Source organism: Drosophila rhopaloa, unplaced genomic scaffold, assembly GCF_018152115.1.
Source record: "Drosophila rhopaloa isolate 14029-0021.01 unplaced genomic scaffold, ASM1815211v1 contig_3, whole genome shotgun sequence".
Lineage (NCBI taxonomy): Eukaryota > Metazoa > Arthropoda > Insecta > Diptera > Drosophilidae > Drosophila > Drosophila rhopaloa.
Genome location: NW_025335123.1, coordinates 18,828,368 through 18,847,530, shown reverse-complemented (window position 1 = coordinate 18,847,530; position 19,163 = coordinate 18,828,368). Strand labels below are relative to the sequence as shown.

The 19,163-nt window shown below is 38.1% G+C and overlaps 2 protein-coding genes across 7 annotated transcripts in view; both read left to right on the top strand.

Moving 5' to 3' along the window:
- LOC123037954 (solute carrier family 41 member 1) overlaps positions 1–15,928 on the top strand; it is a 35,225-nt gene extending 19,297 nt beyond the window's left edge. For 3 of the 6 annotated variants that reach the window (XM_044460878.1, XM_044460879.1, XM_044460877.1), the window contains exons 2-9: positions 7,101–8,268; positions 9,877–10,241; positions 11,744–12,068; positions 12,128–12,274; positions 12,334–12,481; positions 13,193–13,398; positions 13,461–13,609; positions 14,692–15,928. In XM_044460878.1, coding sequence (XP_044316813.1) covers positions 7,830–8,268; positions 9,877–10,241; positions 11,744–12,068; positions 12,128–12,274; positions 12,334–12,481; positions 13,193–13,398; positions 13,461–13,609; positions 14,692–14,895 — 1,983 coding nt within the window. In that variant the 5' untranslated portion in view covers positions 7,101–7,829 and the 3' untranslated portion in view covers positions 14,896–15,928. The remainder of the gene's footprint in view (positions 1–7,100; positions 8,269–9,876; positions 10,242–11,743; positions 12,069–12,127; positions 12,275–12,333; positions 12,482–13,192; positions 13,399–13,460; positions 13,610–14,691) is intronic. The other 3 variants (XM_044460882.1, XM_044460881.1, XM_044460880.1) reach the window with 1 other exon arrangement.
- Positions 15,929–16,353: 425 nt separating this feature from the next.
- On the top strand, positions 16,354–19,037 carry LOC108041631 (involucrin). Its single transcript, XM_017119606.1, has 4 exons — positions 16,354–16,539; positions 16,600–16,659; positions 16,727–17,114; positions 17,478–19,037. Exons 1-4 carry the CDS (start codon positions 16,454–16,456, stop codon positions 18,972–18,974), a joined length of 2,031 nt encoding a protein of 676 aa, XP_016975095.1. The 5' UTR covers positions 16,354–16,453; the 3' UTR covers positions 18,975–19,037.
- Positions 19,038–19,163: the final 126 nt, after the last annotated feature.

Sequence of the window (19,163 nt, the reverse complement as noted above, 5' to 3'; positions counted from 1 at the left end):
TTAGCTTTTATTTGGACTTTGCCAATCGTTTGTCATTGATCGATGGTTTACAGTTACTGTGAGTTTCCTCAGATGATCTCACACTTTAGATCATAACTCTTTCTTTTTCATCTTTAAATTCAGGGGGATACTATTTTTCATTAATTTATATATTCCTAAGTTCATGTCATTTGGTTAGCTTATTGCTTAATTTGCAATTCTATTAAATTTCATGGCAATTTATGCTATAAGATATTTCTCATTTCTGCAAAATCTATAGGCTTTTAACTGCCGAAATTTGTCTGAATTAGGACTTTGACACAATTAAATGCAATCAAGATTCCACAAGAAATTGCTTACTTCATTTATCAACTCCAAACTTGCAGTCATTAATCAAATCAAAAAGTTTGTTGAGAATTTAATATAAAACCGTTTTCTTGTTCGCTAATTGAGGCTTAAAACAAAATGATTAAAATACTATAAATAGTATAAGCACATATATAAAGAGCAACCTTTACTGACCAAAAAAAAATATATGAATAATAAAAATCAAGCTTTACAAAAGTCGAAACAAATTGAATCGAAAGGCTGAATTTATGCATAGTTAATATAAAGAAGAAAACCAAAACAAAAGAAAAAATATTATTAACAATAATAATTAATTTATGTTTGCTGGTATTTCGTTTTCACGGCCAAATTGCATTTTAAGTTGGCTTTTCGGATTGAATTTTATGCTTTGGCAGGGGGTTCAATGTCTCCACGTCTAGAGTTATGGTAACTTTAAATGAAGGCGTTTGAATTCGATACGAATCGATTTGATTGGATTGGATTTCTCCCTTTTGAGAATCTACAAAAGCCGACTCGACTTCCCCAATTTTCCGGCATTATATATTATATAAAGATATTGTAGACGCCGACGGAGTGACCAACTGCTGCGTGTAGTTAATGAGTTTCGCTCGGGCTTCAGTCTGATTTCTAGTAAGCCAGTAGACTATTGCCATTCACTTGCTTTTGTTTAGCTTACTAAGGCGGCTGCAGATTGCAAACTGGGTAACTGGGTGGGCAAGGTCGTCAATGGATCGCACGAGGCTAAAATTTTGGGGCGGGGAAACCCCTGAAATGTATGTGTTTTAAGCGGAAGAATTTCGTAAAGTTCCTTAATGCAATAATCATGGTTCCTGAAATTGTTTAGTAAATTTAATTAAACAAACCAATACATAAATCAATTTCCTAAAAAGCTACCAAACATTGATACAGATTTTCATTGTTATTGAAGTTTGCTTGTTTAGCCAGGACTAAGGATTTTCAACCTCAAATTTCTAAGATTACAAAAGCAATCAATTAAATACATTTAATCTGTTCAAAACAACTGAGTGGGCTTAGGTAAAATAGATTCACACCTCCCGAAATCTGCGAGCTTGCTCACCCAAGCAATTATCGATTGGAGATTTGTCAACACAGTGAATCAATAAAATAAATTATTTAAATTTAGTGCAATATTACTCATTCATTTAATTTATTATATCACTCGGCACTCAAAGAGTTGATAACTTTTATCAGGTAATAAAGAAATCCAGAGGGAGTCATGAACTAAATATATTAATTTGTAAATCCATTGATAGTAGATTATATAGTGACTCAATTTATAGCTTTCGAGACTTCTTCAACTAGCAAATCTTCCCACGAGTTAGATTCTCAATTCACGATATACTCGTACATATATTGTACGGGCACCTGTTGTTTTTATTCGCCTCTGAGCTGAAAGGCTGTTTTTTATTCACGCATTGATGGCAAGTTGAATGACATTTGAAACAGTTTCAGTTTTGGTCTCAGTTCCAGTTTTTCAATCTCATTTCGTTACACTTTACACCTTAGAAAGAATTATAAATATATAAGCCAAGCCGGTTAGGTGATTACTTGTCTGAATAATTTTGTGTCGAATTTACGGTCAAACAATTTGTTTGTTTCGCTCGATTCGTACAGGTATAAATACAATTTATATATTTTGTTTTGGGTCTATAGGGCTGACAAGGCAATTCATTAACAAAAATTATTGTGTCCAGAATCGAATTCGATTTCACCTGCGTCATACGCGACAATAAAACAAAATAAAAGCCAAACAAAATAAAACCCAAGCAGCAACAAAAGCCGCGAATCCCATATGAAAGACTTGTTTATTTAGTTTTTATCTGTTGCCAGGGCCCAGAAAATGATTCTCTGTGAAGTGAAATGAAAAGCGTTTCCATCTCGAATGTGATTGTTTTTTTTCCATTATTATTTTTTTTTCTTTTGCCTAAAGTTCGTTTACATCGTATGCAAATGAGGCGGTGAGATGAGCCCAACTTGTGTTCACGTGAACAATTTGCATATTTATGCATACTTTTTATTGTGAATAAGCAATATTTTGTATATTACGTAGCCGTCCAGTGGGTCGCACGTTTTTGTCGCCGCATCGTGAGAAATGTATCATAGATAGCCAAATCCCATTGGAAGATTGCGTTTAGTATTTCAAATGCTTAATACCGGCTAGTTAGCATTTAATAACATTTATTTGAGCGGTTTAACTGGCAAACGAAATGTAGATTATTTGTGTGGCTATATGATTACTGATAAAATAATAAAATTTATTTCTTAAAATGTCATTTCCAGTTAATTTCTTTTGTAACTGATTGATTTATACCCTTATATACTTGTCTGTTTACGGGTTCTTACCCCAAAACTCATACGCCATAAACCTCTTTAAACACAGGGCATGAAACCCCATTTAAAATGCATTTCCTAGTACGAAAGTACTTGGCACAGGAGGGCAAATTAAAACTGAAGCAAAATAGCTCTTAATGAAGCCTGGGAACAATTTAATCATAAAACATATGTTCGTGTATATATCCTTATATTATATATCTGGTCGAGAAGTGTACGAACCGACTTTTTAAGCGCACTTAATAGAAATTAGCCTGGGGCATCATCGCACATTTAATATTTAGCGCACGTTTTGCTAATTAACGCCGACAATGACTGTGGGCATTCTTGGGTTAAGTGTACGCCATATGACCACTTGGACATTTATATTCTCAATCATAGAAATCTCGCCAAATCTTGCGATTTTTTATATTACTTTATATTACGTATGAATATAAATCATTAATCTTTTTCTTGCAATCTAATCACTGCTGTGCAGAATTCAAACAAAAATAATTAAACTCTAGTAAATTGATTTATTATCAGTTTCACTTTAGACTTCATCAGTTTTTAACAATGCCATAAAGAAATTATGTTTTATTTTCTATTATAAAAATGGGTGTGTATTTTTAGTTAATGCCCTGTTTAAGAGTTCTTAAAGATAATTATTTTTGGAATATTGCACCACAGTTTAATCTTATTTGTAAATATGTCTGCTATTTTACAAATAATGTTATGTTGTTTTTATTTTTTTTATTTTGTTAATTAGTTTTTACTTTGACTTAAAATTCACAAAATTTCCACTTATAAACTTCACAGCTACTAAATAATTGAGTAATAAAAATTCTCCTTGCTCTCGTGTTAGCATTAAAAACCTGAAATAGTTTTTTTATTAATTTAATTTAAATATTTTTTTTACATTTTCTTCACCTCCTCGTTTTATTGAAGAAAAATATAAACTAGTTTTTTATTTGGAAGTTTACTTGAATGACTTCCCATCGTTTTTGTATTTCTTTGTCAAATCATTAAAAATTATAATTAATTTAAAATGAATTGTAACAATTAAATTTGTAATTACCTACTGTTTGGAGTATATATATTTATTATTGAAATACAAGAAATGGAACTAGTTCAGTTTAGTCATTGCACATATGCAATGCAACCCGAATAAAACCTGATCTTGGCTTTTGTAAATTTCCATAACCAACTGGAATTTCGCAGACAAATCGTCTGCCAACTAAAAACGAAGAAAAAAATAAAAGAAAAATAAAACGAGCAAGAGTGAAATTAAACTTTTGGCATTTAAGCAAGTGAATCGTAAAACAATAACCATTGAAAATCAATTGGGTACTTCTTCTCCCTCGGATCGATAAGAAATTGGACAAGAAACAAAGACCGAAAGTCGGCAATTTCGATCGACGATCGGATCGATTGTATTTGGTTGCCGACGGCGGCGGCTGATCCACTAATCAAGGTGCATTTATATGCCCAGGCGATCCGCTGACTATATGTAATTGCGATTTCAGTTCCGGATGCGAACAAAAGGGAAAAGAAACGAAATTCAATTTAGTCCCCAAATGCAATGCCACGCCCCACACGCGCCCACTCGCCCACGTGTTTTGTTTGACTTTGAACTTGAAATTCGCAAATCAACGAATGAGTCGACAAACGCTGCGTATACGTAATGTGTGCTCTTTCCCTTTACAGTCTTTTTGGGTTTTGTTTTTGTTTCTCATACTTATTTAGTGTTTAAATATAACATGGCTTAATATAGATAATTTCTTACAAAAACCATTAGAAAGAAAAATGTAAAAAAAATACTGGCTTAGCATAAACAGGCCATGATGCTCTTCTTACCCCTTTGTTGCGTTTTTTTGTGAAATACTTATTTTCGTATTATTAACTAGTTTCCATAAAATATATAAAACCGAAAATAACACGCTTAGTAGAGGTAATTAAGAGTACCAGCTATTTCTGGACACGCCGCGTATACGTAACGCGAACATAATTCTCATTTCTCTTGGGGCTTTTGTTTTTTGTTTTTGTAACGTTATAAGTTGGGATGGATGATTGGTTTTGCTTTGATAAGCTTATCGGACTTGTAATATATAACCCATGGCTGACTTTAAGAAGTTTGCTGTTTTATAACCAATTGGCTGCTGTTTGTGGACAAAACATATTTTGGAAATGATTTTTGTAGAAATTGAGCCATAAAAGAGATGTTTTATCCAATACATTTTATTTTATTAAGTTATATTCAAAAATTATAATTATTAATTAAAAAAATATCATTGAAAAGGAATATATAATTTCTCCTTCATGACGATAACCATAAATTTTCCGTAGCCTAGAATAAACCAACGTGAATCAGAGGGTGTTAACAAATGTTTAGCACAGGGAAGGGAAGCTTAACGCCTGAGAAGAAGGTGGCAAATAAATTGACAGTTCAAATATTGAATCTACCATTGATATGGAATGTTTTCGCTGACGTTATATGCATTTCCATTATCTGTTGCTGTTGTTGACAAGTGTTTCCACGTTGCCTGGAAAATCCTCGTCGATGGTTGCATTGTTTACTGGTTAATATAGAAGTAGTCTTTACTCTACGGGCTTTCTCACTAATTTCTCACTAATCAGCGGCAATCGAAATCGTACAATAGCCGATAAGATTGGATTGGAAAACTATTTTTAAAAACGAGAATAGCGACTTTTTGCAATTGGAAATGGCTTAGTCAGCGATGTATTAAGAATTTATGGCAATCGGAGTAAGGGAAAAACCTAGGGGTTTATCAATGGTCGTGTGGTTTAAATTTGTGGTTTTCCATTTAAACTGTAGTGTAGTTGAATTTCTAAAAGATTGTTTGGTAATATTCAAGTTTCATTACTAATTTATTTTAACATCCTGCTTCAAACTGTTTTTTGTGATTTTTTAAGTCTTTTTTATTTTATTTGTTGATAATAAATTTAAATTGTCTCAATAGTCTGTTTTAAAAATATACTTAACTCAATTATTAAAACAGTAAATAATTTCGTAATGTTTCAATTGTCGTTCTTTCCCTGACGTTTTATGGCGACACTTTAAAGTGCACCTAAATAAAGATAATATAAATATGATGTTGTATATAACTGTAGTTAAATACTTAATTTTTTGCGTTACGTAGCCGACGCGTGGTACTGATTTGTGACGTGACATTGAATTGTGAGAACAAGGCTTTCACTCCACAGCGATAAGAAAACCGAAAAAAATCTCTGAAAAACCCTTTAAAAGTCTCAAGTGGATCGTTTAATATAGAATCGCCTCTCAATCATCCCTGTCATTGATTTTATATATTATTGTTCCCAGTTGTCAAAACCAAGTGGCTGCAATTTATTGAGTCCTACTGTTGTCAACGCGTTGACAAATAGGCAGAATTAAAATCTTATCACCCACAGGTGTGCGAGTGGCGATGGGGATGTTGTGAAAAATCTATAGAGTCTATAAAGTTAATGTAAAATAAAAACCAAAGAGTAAAATCACTGCACCTACATATGTGATATTAAAATAGTATATTCATAAATTAATGTCAAATTTTATAGACATAATGTCATATGAATGGCGAACCTAGTATTTGCAGATTGTATTATACCGATAAATCAATGAAAGCTTTCAAACTGGTAATTTCTTTGACTTAGATTGGGGTCCAAACAAACTGGTTTACTTTGGGGCATTATTTTCTCCACACCATTTCATTCAGTGAATCATAGACATATAAATACCGACGATCTTAACAAACAGGTCCGAAAACCTAAACCGAAAAATTTGATTTATCTTGGTCAGGGCCTTTTAGTTCCTCGGCCATGCGGAAGTTCCAAATAAATTGTTTGGGGCGTAGGTCATGCTCTTTTTTGATACAAATAAATAGCTGATAGGTTCAGGAAACTAATCATCTTGAAAATTATGTCAAAAAATGAATTATTAATTTATTATATCCATTAAAATTTCAATAAAAAAGTTGTTATCTAAGTAAATAAAATGTAACTAGACACAGAACTAAACTTTAAACGAAAACACCTATTTTTATCATATACCATAGAAATTTATACACTGTCGTTCGTCGATTTTTATTCCAAAATATGCCGCAAAATAGCTATGCGGAGTTATATAAACTGAAAGAAAAATTAAGGAAACTAAATCTCGATCCCTTTGTGAATTTTAGAAAAGGTGTACTTTTCAACCAAACGCACATCAGAAGTTACTGAGCTCTCAATAGGGTTCCAGTTTAAACTAGTAAAAAATAAAACCAACTTTGGCCGCTTTTGTAGATTTGTGACCCGATCTTTTGTTGCTTTTCTTGATTTCCATTGATTCCACGTTCTAGCCAATCTATAGTATTTAATCCAACCGATTTTTAATGAATGCGTTAAACAAGAAATAAACCAATTGCGTTGTTGTTGCCTTGCAGCCATATCAACGGTCCGGTGACTAAGCTCAACCTCTCAACCTCAGCCTCAGTCCTTCTACCTACTACCCTACTACCTACTACCTCTCACTTTCCCCAGTACATCCTGGCCCCCATAAACTACGGACATTACGACGCACACATCCTGCGACAAACACACGGCGCCCCAACATTCGCCACATTTCCAATACAATGTAAACCAAACGATTCTCCGGATTCTTTCAATTCTTATTCCGATTTATATTCTTCATACATTCCTTAAACAAAACAAAAAAAAACGTATACTTACGTAATACTGAAAAGCAATCAATGCACTTTCCATAATTTTTAACTTATTTAATTATTTATCTAAAAATAAAACCATTGTGTGATATCTTTTTTGTGTTAGTCATAGGTCAACAAAAAAACAGAAAAACCAAAACAAAAAGTATGCAAAGCCCATAGACAAGTAAACCATAAAAAAAAACAATATTTATTAGAGCACAGTTTATGATTTGTGTTGAGTGTTTATTTTGCGTTGTTTTAAATTAAATATAGTTTCAAAGCTTAGACACTCAGGATTTAGTTCAAATATAGTTTAGTCGATGAGTTTCAGTTGCGAAAACTCGCTTGAGAAAAGGCCCCCGCACACGAACAGACACACGCATGCACGCCAATTGTTTGGGGCTGCTCGACACTTAAAGACCACCACACACGACACGACGACCACAGACACGCCAAACCAATGCTAAAATGTCGCTGCCCAACGAACAGACAAACTTGCCGCACAATCCCAGCCAGCCAGCATCCACAGACACACCATCCACAACAGGAACAACACCTTCCACACCAACACCTTCCACAAAAGCCACACCGAATGAGCTGAAACACCGCCTGACGCCATTGAATGTGCGTCGTTTATCGGGCTATGTTAATCCGCAAGTGATCAGCGATAATGCTGGCGATGATCCCCCGCCCACCACCATTAACATTGGCCTCTTCAACAACAATAACAACAATAATACAAATAATAACAACAACAACAACAACAACACAGCATCAACAACGCCACCATCTGCATATGCCACACCACCAATATACCAACAACAGTTGTCCACACTGACAGCAACAACACCGCTAGATGTGGCACCGGATGATAAATACAGATTGTTTACCATTTTCAATGGAAACGGTGAGTGCAAGTAAAACAAAAAAAATTAAAAAAACCTTACCGATGCGATAAAAAAAAAAAAGTTCCACAACAACATCAAGCAGAGGCCACAACTCTCGACTCTCGTGTAGATAGGACTTTTCGAGGACTTTTGGGGTTTTTGGTCACACTGAACACTAAAGAAACACCATATATCGTTGATCCTTTTCTTGATTTATTTGCGCTCTCGCTCTCTCTCTCTGTCCCGCTCTGTCGCTGACTTTATTCTTACTATCTCTTGTATTTACTCTTGATATGTAAATATTTATATTTAAGCGCCCAACGAGTCTGGGACTTTTTATTTTACAACATATTTACCTTCTTTATATTCCGTTTATATTACATTAATCCCGTGCAATAATCGCTCTGGCTTGTGCATGTCTCGACTATTTGCGCTTAAACACACAGAATGTTTACTTATTATCAAGCATGCTCCTCCTCACCAAAGGTTCATCTCGATGCAAAGTTTCCTCGTTTTCGTCTCGTCTGAGAACAGATCTTTATACCCGACTAAATGGGGTATATGGGGTTCTTGGAAAGGGAAGGGGCTATTGCCTTATAAACTTGATCCCAACATGATTGTTCTAATGATACCATAATGTTCCAATGGTACTCATTAGAACAAAAAACATGATTTAATGTACCAACTTGACTGTAACTTGAAAACTGTAAATAAAAGATGGTAGATGGTGTAGAACTATAAATAGTATGTCTTAAGCTTAGATTTGAAGTATTGATACCTTGTAACTGCTTATATAAAATATAGATCTTAGAAATCACAAAATGTAATATATATTAAAATGAATGAGTAAAAACTATTAGTAAATATTATAATTATATAAAATTTCTTGAAGTTTGAAAACATATTGGGATCTCAGAGACGTAAAACAAATATACTTTAAAAATTTGGTAGGTAGATAGTTTGGACTTCCTTTAATATATATAGCTTGCATTAAACTAAAACTATTACTTATTCAAATACTGAAAAAAGAATGAGAGGGTAGCCAATTGTCTCTACTCACTCGACTTGTATTATGCCGTTCTTAATTGTTATTTTTGTGATGTTTAATTGTCGCTGTCTCGGCGGCTCGCGAATTTGTTTATGGACGAACGATTCGTGGTTTATGAACTTGGCTACGAGTCGACACAGAAACCGAAAACGCAAATAAATATACGAGAATTCTATTCAAACGAGTTTTTTTTTTTACATTTGTTTTTGCTTGAAGAAGACTCCACCTGGAGACTGCCGAAAAAAAAAACTGAAATACAGAAAATCAGAGACACATGTATATATGTATATGTTTAATTTATGGCGATGTTAATTAATTGCCTTGCTAATTGCATAATGCTGCTAAATTTAGATGCATGCCACACACGCACACTCCAGCACTTAGGCTAATGCATGCACCACAAATATGTAGATAGACGTAGCACGTACCCCATGTATGAGAGAGAGACCCGAGCACCTAATCCGGCGACCCACTTGGAACACTTGATCTGTGCCTGATCCCGAACTAACCCGCATCTTGCAACCCCTTTTTCTTTCGTTTCTTCCCCCAAAAAAAAAACAAATTCCGATCGAAATCGTAGATCCCGACAATGAGAAATTGTCGGGCCTACCACATTCGACAACCGGTTCACTAAGCTCAATCATCACGACGTCCATAGCATCCTCCGAACCGGATCCTGGAGCGGCGAGCGGCGGCGGTGGAGGCGGAGGAGCAGGTGGAGGCGGAGGAGGGAGTGGCAATGGCGGCATCGGATCGGGCGCCCTGGTGGCAGCGGATGCCTCCAGCATCGCCGGCATCAATGGCAGTTCCGAGGAGAAGTTGGCGCTCAACAGACCCGGCATCAAGCAGGAGAAGTGGACGACGATCCTGCTGCAGGTCTCCATTCCGTTCTTCCTCGCCGGCATTGGCACCATCGGAGCAGGCATTGTGCTGGGACGCGTTGAGGTGAGTGATTATACAGAGGAAAACCCAATTTCTTTTTATTATAAGATGATCAAAAGGGAGATGACCACATTTTTTAATACTAAAACAAATTGGTTCTAAATATGGTACAAATTAAAATCTTAAAACCGTCTGGAGCCCTTAAATTAGATTTTAACATTAAAAACATAAAACAAATTAACTGAACTTCCAAATCATTGAAGTATGTTGTATAGATGTGAATAGGACCTAATTATAATATAATCAAATTATCAATTATTTTATTTATTTATATATTATATTATATATTTTATCATATAAAATGTACCTACATGTTATTTCAAAGGTATACATTTAAATAAACCCTTTAATATTGGAATATTGGGCCATTGTTAGTTACATACTAAATCAATTTAAAAGCAAAACAATTTAATTAAGTAGGATGATACTTGTTTTATTAAATTGATATTGTTTAGGGCGTTTTATCTAGCTTTCATTGACTTTGTAGGTGTCTGAGGGGCAATATGCCTAACGAAAGTCAAGCACAAACGACAGGGCAAATTACATCAAATTAAATTGTAAAATTTTGTAATTGGCAGAGCTCAGTGGGATGGCCCATTAAAAAAAAGATTTGCACCTAAGTCAAGCACAAATAAAATTGCAAAATAGTTAATTGCACATTTTCACTTAATTTATCTTTTTGTTTGGGAAAAAAACCAAAGTTGCCAGCGGAGGTTAATCGAAAAGCTTTTATCAAATGAATGCCTTAATAGGCCTAATTTATTAGATACTATGACGCGCTAAACTTTTTTGTAAACATACAAGTATGTTAGTTAAACATTTTGATAACAATATGTTCTTTGGTTAAATAAAATATTGCAATTATGCAGATAACGAATCTTTATAGCTCCATAAATAAATAATGATAAATTTAGGAGTTCGGTATTATGATGAGTGCTATAACTACGCTTTCAATTATCGATCTGTTTGAGATTCAAGATTTAGAGAGCCACTCAATCAAACAAAGAACCAGACAGAGCTCATGCTATTTTTATACCTTTCCCTCCTTTGTGTACCTGGTGAATTCGCACAATTCCTTTTAAAATGTTATTTATGGCTGCGAAACATATATATAATATAGTACATATGTGCTAGATAGTAAATGTTTAATTTGCCTGCTAATTGATGGTAAAAGTTCTGGGCCAAACTGGAGCCGCAGCCAGTTACAGGCGGCCAATGCTCGAATTGAACTGAAAACTTTGGATCAATAAAGGAGGGTCCGGATAAAGGGGATTTGTGATGGGTTGTAAATAATATAGTCGATGCACTCTGCACAGGGTGTATTCACATCAGAAATTTATAAAGCCATTAGCACGAAATTAATTTATTAGAGTGTAATTGCTTTCGTATTGATTTCAATAAATTGAGGTAATAAAAGTACATGGGTTTTTATAAAATAACAACTTAATCAAATGTAAAACATTACAAATTCCAATTAAACTAATAAAGAAACCTCTTCCCTCCAGAAATGGTATGTCTTCAAGAATGTAAGCGAGCTGTTCATCCTGGTGCCGGCGCTATTGGGTCTGAAGGGAAACCTGGACATGTGCCTGGCATCGCGACTCTCCACGCAAGTGAACCTGGGCAACATGACCAGTCGGCAGAGCGTGATACGGATGATAGTGGGGAACATAGCGCTGGTGCAGGTCCAGGCGACGGTGGCCTCCTTCCTGGTGGCCATGTTTGCGGTGAGCGTTGGTGCGGCGATGACCGGCGATTTCTATTTCGAGAACATGATGCTGCTGACTGCCTCGGCGATGTTCACGGCCACCTCGTCGTGCTTTGTGCTGGGTAGGATTTCACATGCTATTTTCATTTGACATGCCAATTAACAGCGTCGTTTTTTTCAGACTTTGTTTTGGTGGCTGTAATCCTGTTCTCGCAGAAGTACCGCCTCAATCCGGATAATCTAGCCACACCGTTAGCCGCCTCTATTGGCGATGTGGTGTCCATCAGTTTACTCTCCTTTATCGCCTCGCTGCTGTACGATCATATCAGTAAGTTGAACCTCATCCCTGTGTATTCCATATAAATTATTATTGTTTCCTCCGCACAGAAACGCACCTGTGGATCACGTTCATCGTGGTCACCTGCTACCTGGTGCTGCTGCCCATGTGGGTAATGATCGTGCTGCGGAACGAGTACACGCGACCGGTGCTAAAGAGCGGATGGGTGCCCGTCCTCTCGGCCCTCTGCATAAGTGGGTACGTAGTACTGCGCACTCCGCAATCTATTCGATCGGATCGTATGATGGACTCTCGAGTCATGCGAAATTGGGGCCATGATAAGCAGAAAAAAAACGTCAAGTTGCCCACTATATTTAGATATATCAGCCAGAATTTAGTGCCAAATCATCTCCAGGCAACTGAATCCGAACGCTATTTATATAAATCTGGGGAACAAGTAGTAGTTAAGTCCCAAGAGACCATGGGAAACATTCGCACGGATGGATGTCCCTGACTCGTGTTTGGCGGCAGGTCAAGCGCACTTATAATTAGAATCAGCAGTAGGATTTAAATTCCCGGGCGTAATTATTCGCCATGACTTTGGGATTTGCGCCTACAGAACTTCGTAAAACAAACACACTTTAGTTTACTCAAATCAAAGCTAGGAAAACATTAGATTTGGTGTATTTAATCTTTAATAACATACAGATAACGCATTTGTAGCTTTTTAAATGCAAATGCATGGGAAAGCAACTTTTTATTTTTTTATTTTTCCCTTATAAACATTTAAGATTAAATTTCACAGCACTTTTGCGAAAATGTAATGTAAATCAAGAATGACCAACAAATTTATGGTTCTAAGTACTTCATGTTAATGTTTCTGTAACCATTATGTGACGGAATTTAAATAGATCTAAGCCTGGTTTGTTTGCTCAACTGATTACTGATCTTGTCGGCATCTTATTGCAGTCTGGGTGGCCTTGTGTTGGATGCCGCTGTCGAGGTGTTTACTGGATTCGTGGTGTTCCAACCGATCATCAACGGAATCGGCGGCAACCTGGTGTCGGTGCAGGCCAGCAAGATATCCACAATGCTGCACCAGAGCTCAATTATCGGGATTATACCACCGCACACGCAGATCTTCGAGTGGCCCTGGCGGGCGCTTTTCAAAGGAGGTAATATACATTCAGATTGGCTTAATGGTCAATATTAATGTTTTGCTTTCTTCGGTAAACAGTTCCCTATGCGAAGACGGCGAGGATACTTATTGCCATGTCCATCCCTGGCAATATTCTGTTCATCTTTGCGGCTGATTACATCAATTACAGCACCTCCACGGTCACCTGGGTGTTTGTGCTTTCCTATCTGACCGCCAGTTTAGTGCAGGTGAGTTCGGAAGCTAAACAAAAATATAAAATACCTATTTATCTTTTTGTATATTCATAAATTGATACCAAATGTTAGGGTGTTTAAATTGAATTTCAATGAGAATGTATAACATGTTATATCTATTAGTATATATCTATATTGCATGTCACTTTTAATAATAGCTGTAAATAATTCAAATTAAATGATTTAAAACAAAACAAGAAAGGAAAGCTAACTTCGGGCAGAGCCGAAGTTGATATACCCTTGCAGAATACTCTATAATTATATTCTCCAAAATTATTCCTATGATGCATTCTTAATACTCATAAAAAATCCAAACTTCCTAACTTTACAAACACCAAAGTTATGGCATTTCCGATCAATCAGTTATATGGCAGCTATAGGATATAGTCGGCCGATCCTTATGAAATTTGGTAGGTCGGATTGATTGGCCAAATATAAAACATATAGAAAATCCCAACTTTCTAACTTTACAAACACCAAAGTTATGGCATTTCCGATCAATCAGTTATATGGCAGCTATAGGATATAGTCGGCCGATCCTTATGAAATTTGGTAGGTCGGATTGATTGGCCAAATATAAAACCCATAGAAAATCCCAACTTCCTAACTTTAAAAAAACGAAAGTTATGGCATTTCCGATCAATCAGTTATATGGCAGCTATAGGATATAGTCGGCCGATCCCGGCCGTTCCGACTTATATACTGCGTGCAAAGGAAAGAAGGGTGTGTGCAAAGTTTCAATTCGATAGCTTTAAAACTGAGAGACTAGTTTGCGTAGAAACAGACAGACGGACAGACGGACAGACAGACGGACAGACGGACAGACGGACATGGCTATATCAACTCAGGAGGTGATCCTGATCAAGAATATATATACTTTATAGGGTCGGAGATGCCTCCTTCACTGCGTTGCACACTTTTGACCAAAATTATAATACCCTCTGCAAGGGTATAAAAAGCTATGAGGTCATCCCTTCCCCAAAAGCAAACACTATTCTTTAAACTTGCAATAAAACTAATGATATATGTAGTTAAAACACCAAAAAACAATTGCTAATGCATTGCCATCGTTTCAGGTGATGCTGCTGCTGTATATTGCCCACATTATTGTGCACGCGATGTGGAAGTGGAAGATCGACCCGGATAACTCGGCCATACCCTACCTGACGGCCCTGGGCGATCTGCTGGGAAGCAGTCTGCTGGCGGTGGCGTGGCTCTTCACCATGTCGGTGGGCATGCAGTACGGATCCGGAATGCAGACCCTCAACGCACCCAACTAAATTAGCAAACGAAATAGGGAATACGGAAAAATTGTAGAACGATAAACAAGGCAGCCACACACACCACACAATATAAAGAACTGTTATGTACCTAAAAAATATATAGAAAACATAGAAATTGTACGTATAGCATCCAGTCCCCGAAAAAAACTCCCAACACCAAACGGAAACGGAAACCAATACAAAACGAACTAACTTTTAATGATGCATGTCGAATGTTCGAGGCGAGAGATATTGAGAGAGATGATATCCTTTTACATTGTGTCCTTCTTCACATGGCTTTTGCTTGTGTTCCTTTTGCTCTACCAAGAAATTATGTGCGATTATGGTATATATACAGGCTATATATAGGCATATGTAGATTTGCAGGCCTGCTGCGTCATATTTTTTAAGGCTTTTAGGACAATATTATACACATTTAAAAAAATATATACATTGTATAGGGAGAAAAAGAAGACGAAGAATAACTAAAAGAACATTTACGCAAAGCAAATTGTTTCCACCCACTTCGGTTCTTGATTCTTTTGCTCTGGTTTACCTTAAGCAGCCAAAAAATAATTGCAAAATATAGTCGTAAATAGAACCTACTTAATTCCTTAATTTACACTTATCAACCCATTGGTAGTATTATTGCAGATTTGATTTTTGCAAGTCTCGCTTTCGATTTTGTGCTTTTTTTTTTAATATTACGTTTCTCATTGTCCCTTTTCCATTTCTCCGTTGCCCACGAGCGAGTGTAAAAGAAAAGCAATAATTAACGCGCGGAAAACGATCTTTATTATTGCAAATTAGTTAGGACGATGGGAAGTGTATGCAGGAGTCTGTACGTTCCGCAACAAAAAGTGAACAGGGATTAAAACGATGAGAATGAGAGACGTTCTGAAAGGAAATGTGATCGATATTTAGTTATAACAATATTAATAATTATAAATTAATGAACAAAGTAAAAGAAAAGGCATCAATATTGTGTAATACTTGAAACAATAATACCAATTAAATAAATATGTTGGAATAAACGAAAGCAAACAAACTCGTTCATAATAAGGGTGTTTTGGTTTTATATATATACATATATACAAGTCCATTGGTAATCAAACTCTTAGCACTGACTTTACCCTGATAAGAAAGTTTTAACTAAGTAAATGGTAATTAACAGTGAATATTATCCACTGGTTGGCGGTGTTTTCTATTAATGAAAGAATACAAATAATATCCTTACAAATAATACAGATTACAATTCAAATTCATATATTTCCTAAAAGATTTATTTGTATTCATCAAAGCGATAATCAGATAATGCCACAAAAAGATTACAGATACTAATTAATATTCTGTTACTGCGTTCGCAGTGTGAACGTTTGGCGGCAAACTGTAAAACAGACGCACATCTCTAGAAACTATCGATTGGTTTCTAGAGATGTGGTTTTGTTTCACAGTAAACTAAACAGTTTGCAAGGGCAACCAACTTCACGTTGATGCGGAATTTAAAATTAGCGCGACGCGGCAATTAACAAAATACAAATTTAATTCCAAAAAGGTTGTTATTTATTTGTCCAGAATGTCGCATATGTTGCCCCGCCGGACCAGCGAGTTCCGTGGCGATATGCTGGACGAGCGAGGCACCGTGGATAAACGACAGACTAGGTGAGTTGCCCAAAATCTCTGGACAAAAAGATGTTAAGATCACGCATATCCGTTATCCAGGACAAATAAGCGCAGCGCAGCCACGCACACTCCGTCATCCAGCCAGGCAATTCCCAAAAGGTGGGTACTCTCATTAGACAATCGCCAATTTACATCCTACATAATGCCGCATTCCAATCCCCTCCAGATCCTCGGCGTCGCGTCTGCCGCAGCCGTTGAACTTGGAGCGCGATCGGGCCAGTCAAATGGGCGTGACGCCCAAGCGAGTCCACCGATTTGTGCCCTCCACCGCGGAGCGCGCTGTTCCCCTGCACTCCGACAAGAAATGGGTGGCGGAGCGGGCACAGCAGATACTGGAATACCTCAACGCCGTCCAGCATAGCGAGGGACCCATCAGCGGACTCATCTCGGATCTTTTTAGCCGGGCCGGCGGACTGCGGCACATGACCATCAAGCAGTTCGTGGCCATTCTCAACTATTTGTTCCAACACATTTGGCGCAACAAGGTGACCGTGGGCCAGAACCACGTCGAGGACATTACCAGCGCCATGCAGAAACTCCAATATCCCTATCAGGTGAGGAGGGAAACCATAGATCATATGCCCTTGCAGTTGAGAACAGATGTAGGATAAAGTCTTCTAAATTTGATTTAATTCAAAGGGTAATATTAATGATCATGATTTATTTAAATCAGCAAAGGAAATCAGATTTGGGCAGATCATATCACATATCAACAACTTCATAAGCTATTATATTAAATATTGGGACTTAATACAATTCAATAGATCATCCTTAAATGTATATTATTATATATCAACAACAACAAAGCTTATAGTGGCGGGAATGCCTCTTTCAATACCTTCAAAAAGTGTTACTCCTTTAATAATATATTCCCTTTAATTAAATATTTTTATCTACAACCAATTTGTTACTTTCAGGTAAACAAATCCTGGCTAGTGTCGCCTACAACCCAGCATTCCTTCGGCCACGTGATCGTCCTGCTGGACTTTCTCATGGACTTTGCACCACCTCTGCCCTCCGCGGATGAGCTGGACGAAGAGTTTCCCTTCATGGAGACCACCGAGCAGCCCAGCTCGTATCTGAACAGCATGCACTGCGAAACGATGGCCACCATGTCCACCACCCAGGTGCATGCCGTGCAGCTGGACGAGGAGGTCAACGCACTGCTCTTCACTGAGGCCAGCAAATGCATTGTCCTGTGGGATCAGGAACTCTCCAAGGAGGAGGCCATGTTGCAGGCGAAGACCAGCGATCAGGTGATTAGCAAGAAGTGCGATTTGCCGGATCGCGAAGCCCTCGACCAGAAGATCGTCGAACTAAGGGGGAAGTTGCAGCATCTAGAAGATAAGCTGCAGAATCCCAGCGACGACAAGAAACTAGAGAAACTGGAGCGGCTCAACAAGGAGCAGGATAAGCTCAGCCAACAGCTGACTGGCGTCCAGGAGCAACTCAACGAGCAGATAAACGCTTTCGGCCAGCTGTCCGCCAACGTTGAGGAAAAACAGGCGGAGATTAAGAAGCAATTGAAGTACGAGCAGCGCCTGGAGCAGGCTGTAAACAGACAGAAGTACTCCGCCCAGCAGCTGAAAACGCTTCAGATGAAGTGCAACGATATGGAGAACTACTCCAAGGCCTACGAGCGCCAGGTGAAGGAGGTTTCTGAGCTGGAGCTTCACCAGCAGGTGATGCTTTCGCGGGCCAAGCAAAAGCAGCTGGACTCCGTCGAGGCTTTCAACTCGCATGCCCGCCACTTGGGCATGGACCCGGTGATTTGCGGCCTGGTGAAGGGCGGCGGTGGCCAGCCGTTGGACTTAACGCTGCCGCTTAATCCCAAGCAGGAAGACATCGCTGAGCGGACCCAGTGCCTCGAGTTACTGGGCAATCTTCTTCATCAGCAGCGCCAAGAGAACATCGAGCGGTGTCAGATGCTGGAGCAGCAGATAACCAAGTTGAAGAACGATACCCTGGATGTGGACACGGAAATCGAAACCCTGAGTACACACCTGAGGGCGCAGGCACATCGATTGAACAAAATGGAGACGGGCTATCGCACCAAGCGCGAGATGAAGATGCAGCACCAGCAGCAGCTGCTGGAGAATCAGTACGATCAGATCGCCCGCCTGGAGGAGCTGGAGAAGCAGCAGGCCCAGGCGCTGGAGAAGCTTAAGATCAGCGAGCAGAAGAACGAAAATCTAGTCGCCGCCGCCGAGCAGTATCAGGAGCAGGATCACGAAGTCCGCAACGCAGCCCTCGACGACTGCGAGCAAAAGCTGGCCGAAGCGGAGAAGGAGCTGGAGGCCCTGGAATCCAAGCTAACTTCCAGCCAGGCTAAGCTGTCCGATGCCGAGCAACGTGTGCTCTCCGCCCCACTGCCCTCCTTTGAGCCAGTGATGCAGGCCATCAAGAAGCGCTGATGCGGTTCTATCACTTTGTTATACAGGTGTTAAGTATTTATTAAAAAACCGGTTTTAAATGAAGTCTGTTTCTGTTTTTCCCGTTTTCCATTTCCATTTGCATTAAGTAACATGGGGGTTTCCTCTGCTCTTGTTGTTCTGCTCAGTTTTGTGCAAAGGGGACAACATGATGTGGCTAAATTCGGATTT